The sequence below is a fragment of the Mauremys reevesii genome, linkage group 22, assembly GCF_016161935.1.
Source record: "Mauremys reevesii isolate NIE-2019 linkage group 22, ASM1616193v1, whole genome shotgun sequence".
Lineage (NCBI taxonomy): Eukaryota > Metazoa > Chordata > Testudines > Geoemydidae > Mauremys > Mauremys reevesii.
The window spans coordinates 900,383-913,948 of NC_052644.1; the positions used below are offsets into that span (position 1 = coordinate 900,383).

Genomic DNA, 13,566 nt, shown 5'->3' on the forward strand with positions numbered 1-13,566 from the left:
CCGCAGGGGCTGAGCGCACAGGGCAGCCCCCGCCCCCTGGCTCTGACCCGCAGGGGCTGAGCGCACAGGGCAGCCCCCGCCCCCTGGCTCTGACCCCCAGGGCCTGAGCGCACAAGGCAACCCCCGCCCCCTGGCTCTGACCCCCAGGGGCTGAGCGCACAGGGCAGCCCCCGCCCCCTGGCTCTGACCCGCAGGGGCTGAGCGCACAGGGCAGCCCCCGCCCCCTGGCTCTGACCCCCAGGGACTGAGCGCACAGGGCAGCCCCCGCCCCCTGGCTCTGACCCCCAGGGGCTGAGCGCACAGGGCAGCCCCCGCCCCCTGGCTCTGACCCGCAGGGGCTGAGCGCACAGGGCAGCCCCCGCCCCCTGGCTCTGACCCCCAGGGGCTGAGCGCACAGGGCAGCCCCCGCCCCCTGGGTCTGACCCGCTGGGGGTGTGCGATCTGGGCAGCCCCCGCCCCCTGGCTCTGACCCGCTGGGGCTGTGCGCACTGGGCTGCCCCCGCCCCCTGGCTCTGACCCCCAGGGCCTGAGCGCACAAGGCAACCCCCGCCCCCTGGCTCTGAACCCCAGGGGCTGAGCGCTGGGGCAGCCCCGCCCCTGGCTCTGACCCGCAGGGGCTGAGCGCACAGGGCAGCCCCCGCCCCCTGGCTCTGACCCCCAGGGGCTGAGCGCACAAGGCAGCCCCCGCCCAACCCCCAGGGGCTGAGCGCACAGGGCAGCCCCTGCCCCCTGGCTCTGACCCCCAGGGACTGAGCGCACAGGGCAGCCCCCGCCCCCTGGCTCTGACCCCCAGGGGCTGAGCGCACAGGGCCGCCCCGACCCCATGGACTGAGCGCACACGGCAGCCCCCATGGACTGAGCACACAGGGCAGCCCCCCCCGCACTCCCCAGGGACTGAGCGCACAAGACAGCCCCCACCCCCTGGCTCTGACCCCCAGGGGCTGAGCGCACAGGGCAGCCCCCGCCCCCTGGCTCTGACCCTCATGGACTGAGTGCACAAGGCAGCCCCTGCCCCCTGACTCTGACTCTCAGGGACTATGCCCACAGCTGCCCCATAGAAGATAGACCAGTGACAGCAGCTCCTTAAGTAGCCCTTGCCCCTCATGTAAGCACATTGCAATGTCCGATTGCCCGGGGCAGCCTTTCCCCCAGGGAAACTAGCCCCCGATGCTGCAACAGGAATGGAGTCCCCTTCACATCCTGACCTGGCCTGTGTAGTGTTGGGCCCATTACAGATGGGGGGCAAGAGGAGGCTGGTGTCGAGTAACACAAGTATTTCAGTGCATCCGGATGGGATCAATCCTGTCACCCCGGGCACAGGTCCACGAACCTCCAGGGATGTGTCAGACACAGCTACGCTCATCATCTGCTAAACAATACCCTGCCCCAGGCTTCCGCTTGGCCTCCAGGCCTGCGTACTGGCAGAGCAGCCCGATGGGGTGGGGAACCCTGGTGGGGAGCTCAGGAGGCCTGGGTGGGGTGCAGAGGAGGGAGCTCAGCAGGGGGGCACCGGTTGATTGGGGTGGGGTATCAGTGACCCAGAGATGGGGGTGCAGAGAAGGGAGCTCAGCAGGGGGGCACCGGTTGATTGGGGTGGGGTAACAGTGACCCAGAGATGGGGGTGCTGGGTGCAGAGGAGGGAGCTCAGCAGGGGGCACTAGGTAACGGGGGGTCAGTGACCCAGAGATGGGGGTGCTGGGTGCAGAGAAGGGAGCTCAGCAGGGGGGCACCGGTTGAGTGGGGTGGGGTATCAGTGACCCAGAGAGGGGGGTGCAGTGATGGGAGCTCCGCAGGGGGGCACCGGGGGAGTGGGGTGGGGCAACAGTGACCCAGAGAGGGGGGTGCTGGGTGCAGAGTCGGGAGCTCAGCAGGGGGGCACCGGTTGATTGGGGTGGGGTATCAGTGACCCAGAGATGGGGGTGCTGGGGGCAGAGTAGGGATCTCAGCAGGGGGGCACCGGTTGATTGGGGTGGGGTATCAGTGACCCAGAGATGGGGGGTGCTGGGTGCAGAGAAGGGAGCTCAGCAGGGGGGCACCGGGTGCACGGGGGGGGGCAGTGACCCAGAGATGGGGGGTGCTGGGTGCAGAGGAGGGAGCTCAGCAGGGGGCACTAGGTAACGGGGGGGTCAGTGACCCAGAGATGGGGGGTGCTGGGTGCAGAGAAGGGAGCTCAGCAGGGGGACACCGGGTGCACGGGGGGGGGGCAGTGACCCAGAGATGGGGGTGCATGGGGGTCAGTGACCCAGAGATGGGGGGTGCTGGGTGCAGAGGAGGGAGCTCAGCAGGGGGGCACCGGGTGCACGGGGTGGGGTATCAGTGACCCAGACACGGGTCACCCCCCCCCCGGCTGGAGCCAGCTCTCCCTGGCGGCCGCTCCCTTCGCTTGGCTTCCCCCGGCTTCCCCCTTCCTCGGCAATCTCCGCCGCCGCCCGCTCCCCTTCGGCGCGGCCCCGCCCCCGCTCGGCTCCGCTTCGGCCATCTCCGGCCCCGCTCGGCTCCGCTTCGGCAACCTCCGCCCGCTTCCGCCGGCCGCGCGGGCGCTGCCTCGGCGCGGCTGCGTGCCCGGCGGGCGCCATTTTGTGTGCTTCGCCGCGGAGCGCGGGGCCGCGCCGAGTGAGCCCCCCCGTACAGTGACTGTGCCCCGTGTGCCCCCCCATGGCCGTGGAGAGCCCGAGTGTCCCCCCCGCCGCCGCCGCCTCCCCCCCCAGCCCGCACTCCGCCCCCCCATCTCCGTCCTGCCACCACCACGACAGCGGCAGCTGCGGCCTCCCCCGGCCGCCGCCACAACTCCACCACCACGGCCCGGACGAAAGGTCCAGTAACCGCCTCTCCCGAGCGCCTCTGTCTGTCCGTGTGTCCGTCCGGCCCGCCGGACCAGGTTTGGGGGGGGCTGGGCCGCCGGGGGGGCACGGAGCCAGCTGCGGGCACCCGGGAGACGGGGGGGCCGCCCGGGGGTCAGGGCCTGAGGCAGGGCAGGGCCTGAGATCAGCCGGGGGGCAGGGTCCGGGGAGGGGAGGGAGTATCTGGGGCAGGGCCCTGGGGGGAGCGTCAGGGGAAGGGGCAGCTTGGGGGCAGGGCCTGCGATCAGTCAGGTGGGGGGGGTGAGAAGCAGGGGGTGCCCGGGACCTGCATAGAGGGGCAGGGCCCTTGGGGGGGCATTAGGGGGAACCTGGGGGCAGGGCCTGAGATCAGGGGCATTATCGGGGGGGGTGTATGGAGCATCAGGGGCCATAGGAAAAGGGGAGACCTGGGGACCAGGGCCTGAGATCAGGGGCATTATCTGGGGGGGGGGGTGTATGGAGCATCAGGGGCCATAGGAAAAGGGGAGACCTGGGGGCAGGGCCTGAGATCAGGGGCATTATCGGGGGGGCGTGTATGGAGCACCAGGGGCCATAGGAAAAGGGGAGACCTGGGGGCCAGGGCCTGAGATCAGCCTGGGAGCAGGATCCTGGGCGGGGGGGGACGACCAGAGATTAGCTGAGGGGTGCAGAGTTAGGGGCTGGGGGAGGCAGTGGTTATGTTCCTGAGCATGGGGGAGATAGCTGTGGAGGCTAGGCAGGGAGCTGAGCTGCTGGCACTAGGGGAGTGAGAGGCGCCAAAGAGGGGTTGGGGGGCTCTTCTGATCTTCCAGCTTTTGGAGGGGTTAAGGGAAGGCTTTGTGGACTCCTTAATGAGGCCATGGACCCCATAGCCCAGCTGGGCAGTACTGGCCTCATTAATGTTTCCTTTGTTCTCAGTGGCTTCATGGACCCCTGCAGGCCACAGGGGGGCTTTAGGGAGTGCAGTGTGGGCAGAAAGGCACCTGGGGTGTAATGAGGAGTGTGTAGTGGTATGGGATGTGTTGAGCAGTAATACCCCTTGGTTCCCCTCCCCCCTTTATATAGAGAGACTCCCTTCCACAGCTGGAATCTCAAGTGATCCCAGTCTATCAAGGTACTGAAAGGTTTATAGTCCCCCAGGAAAACCGTCTCTCCTTTTATCCTCAGAGATGTATGTGAAGCACCTTTCCCCAGCCAAAGAAACCTAAGTGCAACTGTTCCCTTTGTTAGTATTAGCACGTGCTGTTATTTAAAAAGGTAGAGCCAGAGATTAGTGTATGCAGTGCACAAAAATAAACAGCTTAATCATGTATGTTTGTGAGAGAGAGAGAGAGAGAGAGAGATGCTCCCTTTCCCACTCCCCTATGAAGGCAGTTGTGTAGTACAGAGAGCTGCTTGTATGTATTAGTGTGCCTTCCTCTCTAAGGAGTTCTGTATTTCATGTGATGCAGGGGTTGGGGTGGTAAGTATTCTCTTTTATTGAATAATTCAATTATACGTTTTCCTTTCTTTTCCCCACCACCAAAAAAAAAGTCCGGAGACCATCCTTTGATACATTTCATGTAAGGAATGAGTTAATACAGTATGTATACAAACCAAGCGGGATTCTGCCCCTTTGTGTTGACTTGACTTTTAGATTCATGCACCCCACAGATGTGAACTAAAAAAAAGTCACAAAAGCACACAATTTTCTCCAAAAATAGGTCTGCTGTGACGTTTAAACGGCACGGGTACCAGAGTGAAAGGTCAGCTAGCCCAAACCCCTTGATTCCATCTAGAAACAGGATGTGGATCCATTACTTTGTTTGCAAACTCCATCCTCATTCCATTATGTTGAAAGCAGGCAGACTATCCTGTTAAAAATATTTGGTGACAAACTCACAAGTGTGCAAAAAAATTGTGGCAAAAGAAATCACTGTTTCCCAAATGTCATCACACATTCTCTCCCCCCGCCCCAATCCCCTTTTACAGTGTTATAGTTGATACCTGGAGAAGTTTAAGGAGGACAAGTAGTGATGTACAGTATAAGCACACCGTTTATAGGAATCTGTTTTACAATGTCCTAATTTCTCTTCTGCCTGTGTTTCCATGATCCCTTTGTTTATCCAATGTATTATGAAAAGTTCATATAAGTTTGTTCCTCACAATACTTACATGAAATAAATTAGCTCATGTATCCCCTCAGTGTACAATATACTGCCCCCTCAGGCCCCCCCCCCCCAAAAATCCTCAGTCATTCCTTCTGTCCTTCATATTGAACAAATCCACACATATTGTCCTGGAGTATTCCATCCAGTTTACGTTTTTCTTGTGTGAAAAAGACAAAATTAGTTTCTTAAAAGCACACACAAGTATATTTATGTGGAATTGTGTTGTTTCATTTCCCCCTTGTTTACTCTTCTTCCTGTGCAAAACAAAAAAAAAAATTAGAAACTTGTGTACATTTGTTAGAAAACGTCAATTATAAAACAGCACAACACTTGTAATCCATTGTCGAAGACTAGTGGAGGTTTTTTGTTGCAAATGTTGGTGCATTGTAAAGGGGACTTTCACAATTGAGTAAAATGGGGGTGTAAAAATGCAATTTACTTGTATTATTCCGTTTGCTATTATTTTAGATGTATTTTATAATGGGACCTTTCTCCCTAACATCCTACCTCTGGCAGCTTACTTTTGCTATGACGTTATAAGGATTGAAATGTCTCTTTGATCAATGGGCCAGGGTCAGAGCTGGAAAATGTTTACGTACCTGGCTAAGGTGTTTCTAGCCCTGGCAGTTCATGAGGAGTGGGACCTGACAGTATGGATTTCTCCTAATTTGTTAAAGCCATATTATTATTTTTTTATAAAATCTTCATGTTAAACCTCTCAGTTGTTCCACAAAATATAAATAAAAGTTAATTTTTATACCTCCATAGTAGATCATTTTCCAAGCAAAATCTGAAAGGCTTTTTGAGTCTTAATCTACTATTGACTGATGTCATCAGGAGTTTCTGTATCCACTGTCATTGGAACTAGAATGGCCAAATGCAGCTGAGAAACTAGATATTTGGTGGAGGAGAATCTTATACTAATTTCCACTTTATTGGGCTAATGTAGTGCACTTCTTCATGGAAATGGGAATTGTTGTGAAATCAGAAGCAGTAGAGTCTTAAACTGCCAAGTTTTGTGGAATTGTCGAGAGATTTCACAAAATGAACATTCAAGTTTTGGAGTTTTTAAAATGTTAATAAATGAAGTGACACTCAATCTTTTAACATTTTCTTCTGATTACAATCCTGTATTTTCAGTTCTGTCATGACTGTAATCCAGGACTCAAGATTCTGGCCCCAATCACACGTATAGGCATGGGTTTAACTTTACTGCTATGAGTAAATCAATGGAATTACTTTTAGTAGTAAGTTCAACACATGCCTAAATGTTTGTTAATATTTTTGATTACTTGGTTTCTTCCAGATGGTTTAAGGCAAAGATTTCTAGTTTTAGCAGTTCTTGAATTAGCCACTAATAATGTCAGGTGAGAATTGAAGTGCAGATAGATGAAGCAAGATGGCATTTGGAATGATTTAGTCTTATCACCTGGTATCCTGTGACCTGTTGCACTAGAAGTGACGTGTATCCCTTTGGAAAGTTGAAAGCTTGGGTATAAGGTATTTTATTTTTCTACTGCTGCTTCACAAGATACCAGCCCTTGCAAAAACTAGTGTTGGTCCTTCGGTCTAGCTGTACTTTATGGCACGGGTTGAGAAGTGATTAAAGCAAATCCTAAACCCCAGAACAGTGTCCTTTTCAATAGCCTTGTTATACTCCTGGGTTTGTGACATCATCTAGTGCAGTAGCAGTGTCTAGAATATCAAAACAACATTATTACTTCACTGCAGGATCGAGTAACGGGTGGGAAGGAGCCAACTGTCTAAACTCAGTGACTTCAGTAGTTAGCAATCAGGGCAAAAACATGCCAAGTGAGAGCTGGATTATGTTTTAAAGCAGTTTGTGAAAGTTTTCCCCGATATAAAAGTCCCTTCAAAATAGAAAAGAAAAGCAGAGAGGCATAAGAACGGCCGTACTGGGTCAGACCAAAGGTCCATCTAGCCCAGTATCCTGTCTACTGACAGTGGCTAATGCCAGGTGTCCCAGAGGGAGTGACCCTAACAGCTAATGATCAAGTGATCTCTCTCCTGCCATCCATCTCCACCCTCTGACAAACAGAGGCTAGGGACACCATTCCTTACCCATCCTGGCTAATAGCCATTAATGGACTTAACCTCCATGAATTTATGAGTGAGACCCCTGTTCAGGAGTGACATTAGTTTTTTACCTTGGGTTGAGAGGAATGTCTCGTAGAACTCCCTGTGGAGAACCACAGTTGATGTGTCAGATTGAAGAAAGGCATTGAATGGAAGGTAGTTTGCAGGAAGGCTGAGAAACTTAGGATGGAATTTCTGCTTCAACCTGAGTGGTTCTGTAGGTACCACAGTACACTGCATTCTTGAGGCCACACCAGTTTGCAAAGTGAATATCCTCCTGGTTTCTCAGTTGACCTTATTCACACTGTTACCATCTTGAGGTAAAAATCCAAGATGGCAACACTCTGAAGGAGCAGAAAAGAGGCAGGTTCTGGCCAGTTCCGTTTTTGCTTCAGGATTGTACCGAGTCTCTCAGGGTTTTAGTGAATTAACCAATATTTGTATTGAGGGAGGTAGGACTTCAAATCGTATTGAGATAGACATGTAATTCTCTTAGGTTCCTTTGAAATGTAGAGATGTCCTGGCCATCCAGGCCTTTGATGGCCTTTACAGAACTCAAGTAATAACCTAAGACAGTGTGCCACTGCCTCCATTAAAAAGAGCCACAAAGCACCATAAAACAACACAAGATCTCCACCCTGCTGTACGTACTGCAAAACCAGGAAAAAGTCTTTTAAACCTTGTTCAGAAAGATGCTATGAATGTACCATTGCATGACTGGACACTTGTTCCCAACTAGAATAGTCTTTTCCCACTCCCACATGAAGTTTTCTCCATTCCCTGCATATTCAGCTTGTGTAATGGCTTTCTTGCTAGTTTTCAGCTGCACCACTTCTTTTTGCTGATTTTGTTGTGTAGTTTTTTTCCTCCCTTATGGAATGTGCTGTAAAAAAAAAATCAGATTATTAATAGAAAACAAATTTCATCTTAAACCCTCCTGATCATACCTTTCTTGAGGTAGAAGAAATACATTTATCCCAAGAATAGGGAAATGTGCTATGCACATTCTAGGGTTTCATATATTTTGCTTAAATTCATGCAAGATTAGAAGTTAATATTTCATGATTGTGTGATTAGATCTTGCAGACTTTTCAGTCCAGTAAACTTCCTGTTAACCTGTGTTTGTGGTTCATTTTCTAACAGAGCCGCCCCTTCTATTGCTTTGAAAAGATGCATTTTCACCACATTTTTTTGCATTCTTTTATGCTGACCTCAGTTACCTTGTAGCCATTTTTCTTTGTATGTTAACGTTCAGGTTTTGTAGTCTGTAGATCCATTCCACTAAAGCAGATCACACTGTACATGGGATTTCATGCTCAACTGCACCTGTTGTGCAAATAACTATTGTAAAAAGGAAGGTTTTCTGCAGTAGTCTGGCAGCCCAGTTATTAATCACCATCCTAATTCTCCTACCCTGTGACCAACACTTTGGATAAAGCTGTTTTTTATAACGTAAATAAGATACTCCCATGTTTTGTAACAGATGGGTTTATAGAGCAATTTTTTCTTTCCCTTGAGTCAGACAAACTTCCTTCACTTCCCTTTCCAGCTTCCATAGATAGTAAAACCACTTGTTTCCATATGAAGTTGGCAGATGAGGGAGAGCATGTTATTCTGGACCAACTTTTGTAGCTGTGATGAGGAAAATAATTATAAAATCTTTAGCATAACTAGTAAATTATCTCAGTTACAGCTGTCAGTTATGTCCACTGTGCAAAAAGTTCTCATAATTTGTCAGTTTCATACAAGTTTTTCCAAGTTCATCCAAGTATTTAGTTATATGAAATAGAACTTTGTAAATATTTAGCCCTTAATTTTTCTAAGCCATTTTGAATTATTTTTAAAAAGCACCTGAATTGTTTTTAATAGACACGTTTGCATAGTAGAAATGCTGCTATTACATAAAACATGTTGTTGTTTCCTGTATTCAGATGAAACATGTTATTGTTAAAAGAAAACAGAGGGCAAAAAATGAATATTTAAGGGCAGGGGATTTATTCAGCTCACAAGTGCAAGATTATTCTGAGCAAAATTCTTTCTTAACTCTCTTTTGTGCATAATATTGCATTATAGCGCTTTAATCCCCATAATCTCGATGGATGATTTAACATTCCATATGTGCATAGATACAAACACACCTGGTGCGACTAAACACCTGTTCAACTTCAGTTCATCAGAAAAAATGTCAAAGTTCTGAAATAGTTTGGATAAATGTGACATTCTAATTTCTGTAAATTCTAACAGTGTATGGTAGTGAAAGACCTTGAGCATACTCCAAATGTCCTATTTTTACATAAAAACCATGCATTATTTTTGCTACTTATTTCTATGATTTAAAAAATCTTTCTAAACACCTGGTATCCCATTTTAGAATCGATTACAATATAATTAAAAAAGAAGAAAACAGAAAACTTGAAATTGTTTTCCAAAAGGCCACACTTTTTTTTTCCGGATTTATGCTGGTGTGAATATTTTTGTTTTCTCTGCTGCTGTCATATGAGAGAGTTCACCTTTATGACACTGTATCTGCTTGAGGTGGCAGCTGGTTCATAGTACTGTGTTTAGGTCATTACTATGATTGTGAGGTCATAGATGTAGTGCTATGGATAAAGTTCAGCATTCTGCTAAGATAGCAGCATGCTCTGTACTGGAGATGGCCCTTGATAGAAAAAGTGTGAAGGGACTATAGGAAGGCCACAGGATGGGTACACACTTAGCTAAGGATTTTCCCACAGTCAGCATTCTTCTCTACAAATACGTTAGCCACTTTACCAACTTGGCTTCTTTACTGTATAACCACAGTGAATGCAAATGGTGAGCTAGCTTATGAAATTAGCACAGCCTTGGCACTTTATAATCATTTTTATTCAAACTTTTTAATTCGTAGTTTTACTCACCCTAACTTTCAGGTGGCACTATAATTTGCCAGATTTCAGATTCTGATGTTATTTTCTATTTTGTTTGTGTGAAAACCCAAAACCAAAGTTAATGGTGAAATAATATTAAGCCCTCTAGAGTCCTTCTGCCCAAAGAGCTCAAAGCACTTTCCCAAACACTAATGAATTAACTCTCACACGCTCGCTCTGAGGTAGGTATTATAATCTCCATTTTACAGACTGGGAAATTGAGGTTGAGACAGCGTTTCCCAAACTTTTTTGGCCTATTACGGAACACCTATAATATTATTTTATAGTCGTTTGGTTTTCAAGTAAAAAAATTGCATTATTTATGCTCAAATATATTTTATTTTGTAAAACAAAGCAACAATACAAATTTAAAATAACTTGAACTAAGAATTTCTAACTGGAAAGCGCGTATAAAGGAGTACAAAAATCAAGTGCAAGAGTCTTTCACGGAACACATATTCACATCGTGCGGAACACCAGTGTTCCATGGAAATGCTGGGTTAAGAGATTAAATAATGGGACCAAAGCTACTAAAATGAGTCGGTGGCAGAACCCGAGTTAAGGAATTCAGGAATATATGGCTCCTGGCCCCATGGTGGGTGCTATGCTGTGCTTGATATCTAAACATTTGTATAAAAGTGATTTATTAGACTCTCTTTTATTCTACTGAATTTTTGTACAATGATGAAGTAACTTGTTTCACCAGAATTAGTTCTGTTTAGAGTCCCAGCAACTGTTTCACAAATTGCCTCGCAGTAGCCACAGGCTTTTACAGTTACTTCCAGATTGGCCTCTTGTTTTTCATGGCATTTGTTATTCACAAATGCCATGATAGAACAGGCTGATACATTCTTTTCTCCAAACTGTACATAGGCCAGAGTAATTCAAAGCAGAGCTGAAGAACTGTGTACTTTACTCAGCAAAAATGACAGTTGTTCTGACTGCTGGGAATTGCAATTAGGGTGATTGCAACCTGATATTTACGGGAGCACTTGTTCCTGTTTAAAGCCAACAGGGAAGGTAGGAAATTAAGAGCAGCCTTGCAATGCCCAGTTGGCAGGTGCTTTGGGGAAGGTAATGCTGATTTAAGCAGAGCAGTGCTAATGGGAATAGTCTTTTTTCCCTGTGGATAATAGCATGCATGCCAAAACATACGTTGTTGAATGAATTTACCATACCACAGCAGGCCTTTAAAATAGTGGCTTATCAGCAGTTGCCATAGGAGAATATTAATACTCTAAATAGCCTGCCCAGCTTGTTTTTTCTCACAACATAGTCTGCGCTGGTGTGTGGGTTTGGTTTTTTTTGGTACTTTATCCAGCTACACACTGGACACTGCTTGGTTGATGGAAGAATTCCGTCAATCTAGCTACCACCTATTGATAAGATGGATTTGCTACAGGTCTACACTAGAATGGTGCAGCTGTGCCACAATAGCATTTCTAGTGTAGATATACCCTGAGTCTCTTGAAGCCCAGTCCTTTGTGGCCAGTGCACGATTGTTCTTGTTAGTATTTTTTTTTTCTGCATTATTCTCCGATCTGATTGTAAATGTCTGAAATAATGGGGTTTCCGTTGTTTCTGGGATGCTAGTATAAAAGTTTAAACACAGTTTCTTTTCTTTGTGAAGCTGCCATTTTAAATTAGCTGCAACTCCGTGAAAAATGTTGGTTCATCTAGTCCAGGGTTGATTTTCCTATTTTCTAGAAGGAGTCAGATTCACCAGTGTTCTGGGTCCCTTGTGATTGCAGAAAATCAGTCATGGAGGATTCTCCTGGCTGATCCTAACATAGTGCCTTCTCAGTGCTACAGAGGAAGATGAAAATGAACTAGCCACTCCCAAGGCAAATACAATGTTAGAACTCAGGGATTCTTGCCTTCTCTCTGACTGCTCTAAAGGGAGGGAAATCTTTCATGTTATGTGTATTCCTAGTGTCTTGTATGTTTTCGATTTGTCACGTGTGCATTAGACTTTGGAAGTGTTTCCTTGGAAATCATAACTTGCTGAGATTTGGTGACCTTAGAGGGGCTTTTGTTTTTAACTAGTAGCGAACCATAATTTGTTGTGGGATGGAGAAAGGGTTGTCAGGCACCTGGTATTGTACTGAACCATTATTTTGAGATTCTGGAGTGTCTGAGGTAATTGTTGTGGGGACAAAGGGAAATGGCTACTGGAAGGGGAAATTACAGTTATTTAACCTTTTTTTCTCATTGGCTTTATACATTGATTATTTGATTCTGTCAGAAATGTGTATAGGGTCTGAATTCACCAGATCCAGGCACTCTCACTTTGTGCCATTTGGATGTGTGGAACATGAACCTTGCATGGACACTGAGTACTTTCAGTGACTAGTTGAAGTTTATTCAACTGGTGCTTGCCTTTCAAAATTCCACATGCTTGCAGGAACAGGTAGACTGCAGCAAGCCTGATCATGGATTGAACAAATCTGTTGTTCAAATGTTGCAAATACAAACCAAAACAGGATTGGAATTTTGGATTATAGTGGGAATGGATGGCTCAGGGAAATTGGTAATGGTGGGATCGGGAGTGTTTGATCTCTAAGCGGCTAGAGCTGGTTTCCATTCAGTCCTAGCGGATGATGACCAAATGTTGTCTTCTAATGTCCGTTCAGCTGTCCATGTAATGAGTTGCAGGGCCTTAGTCCATTCAAAATAACTTCAGAAGTGTTGACTGCATTGCTCGCTGTCCGGGAGACATTGGGGTGTGGATGAGGGCTAGCTGGCTGAGACTCAAGCAGGTAAGACTGTGGTGATGTTGATCGGATTGGTGAGTTTACCAGAGGAGATGGCAGGGATTATTTCTGTCCCTTCAAGGTGTGCGACTACCTGTGGTTGACCTGGTTCCTGACCTGGGGATGGCGATGTCTAATGAGATTCCTACCTGCTGCTAGAGGAGCAGGTAGCAGCTATAGCCGCTTTGGCAGCTAGGAAATTGTTCCTGTTTCTTTCAGATGTAGACTCTGCCACTGTCATCTCTGCCTTTGAAATCAGATACTGTCATGTGCTCTACATGTAGATACTTCTTAAATCTATTTGGAAACTGCAGCTGGTGCAGAATTTGTCGGCTTGCTTGTTAATCAGTGTTTATTTTTGTGAGCACGTTAGACCTGTGATGCATGACCTGCCGTAGCTGCATGTTGAATTCTGGATTGATTTTAAGATGTTGGTTTTGACTTATACAGCTGTAAATAGTCTGGGATCTCCCTGTCTAAGAAATGCCTCTGCCCCATGACACTGTCATAGCTGCTGTCAAAGGAGGCACCTGAGCTGGCGTCCCATCAGTATAGGCTAGAGGGGTTTGTTGGCAGAATGTTTTTTATTAAGGCCCTGGGACTTTAGAACTCGCATCCTCCCCAGGTCCCTATTAACCTACCGGTGTATTACAGTGCCTGTCTGTTAGGGTGACCATAAGTCCCGTTTGGCCAGGACAGTCCCTTTTTTAAACCTTGTCCCGGCCGTCCCGACATTTTTGGCAAAAGTGGGCATTTGTCCCGTTTGCTTTTACTGACTTGATCAGTTGGCAAGAGAAAACTGGACAGATGCCCACTTTCGTCACAAACATGGCATGCTGTG

General features: G+C 48.0%; 1 protein-coding gene and 1 long non-coding RNA gene across 10 annotated transcripts in view; one reads left to right on the plus strand and one right to left on the minus strand.

Annotated features, from left to right (window-relative positions):
- Nucleotides 1–2,649: 2,649 nt before the first annotated feature.
- ZC3H4 (zinc finger CCCH-type containing 4) overlaps nucleotides 2,650–13,566 on the plus strand; it is a 28,826-nt gene continuing 17,909 nt past the window's right edge. For 5 of the 9 annotated variants that reach the window (XR_005590618.1, XR_005590617.1, XM_039510562.1 and 2 more), the window contains exon 1: nucleotides 2,650–2,813. Coding sequence is in view for 6 of the 9 variants with exons in the window: in XM_039510562.1 (XP_039366496.1) it covers nucleotides 2,656–2,813 (158 nt within the window). In the remaining 3 variants the exon portion in view is untranslated. Of the gene's footprint in view, nucleotides 2,879–4,249; nucleotides 4,282–4,352; nucleotides 4,382–9,702; nucleotides 9,881–13,566 lie in introns of those variants that run through there. The other 4 variants (XM_039510565.1, XM_039510566.1, XM_039510568.1 and 1 more) reach the window with 4 other exon arrangements.
- Nucleotides 6,405–9,565, minus strand: LOC120388624. Its single transcript, XR_005590619.1, has 3 exons — nucleotides 9,421–9,565; nucleotides 7,774–7,949; nucleotides 6,405–6,664 (listed from the first exon to the last, which is right to left on the minus strand). It is a non-coding gene; the product is annotated as an uncharacterized LOC120388624 (long non-coding RNA).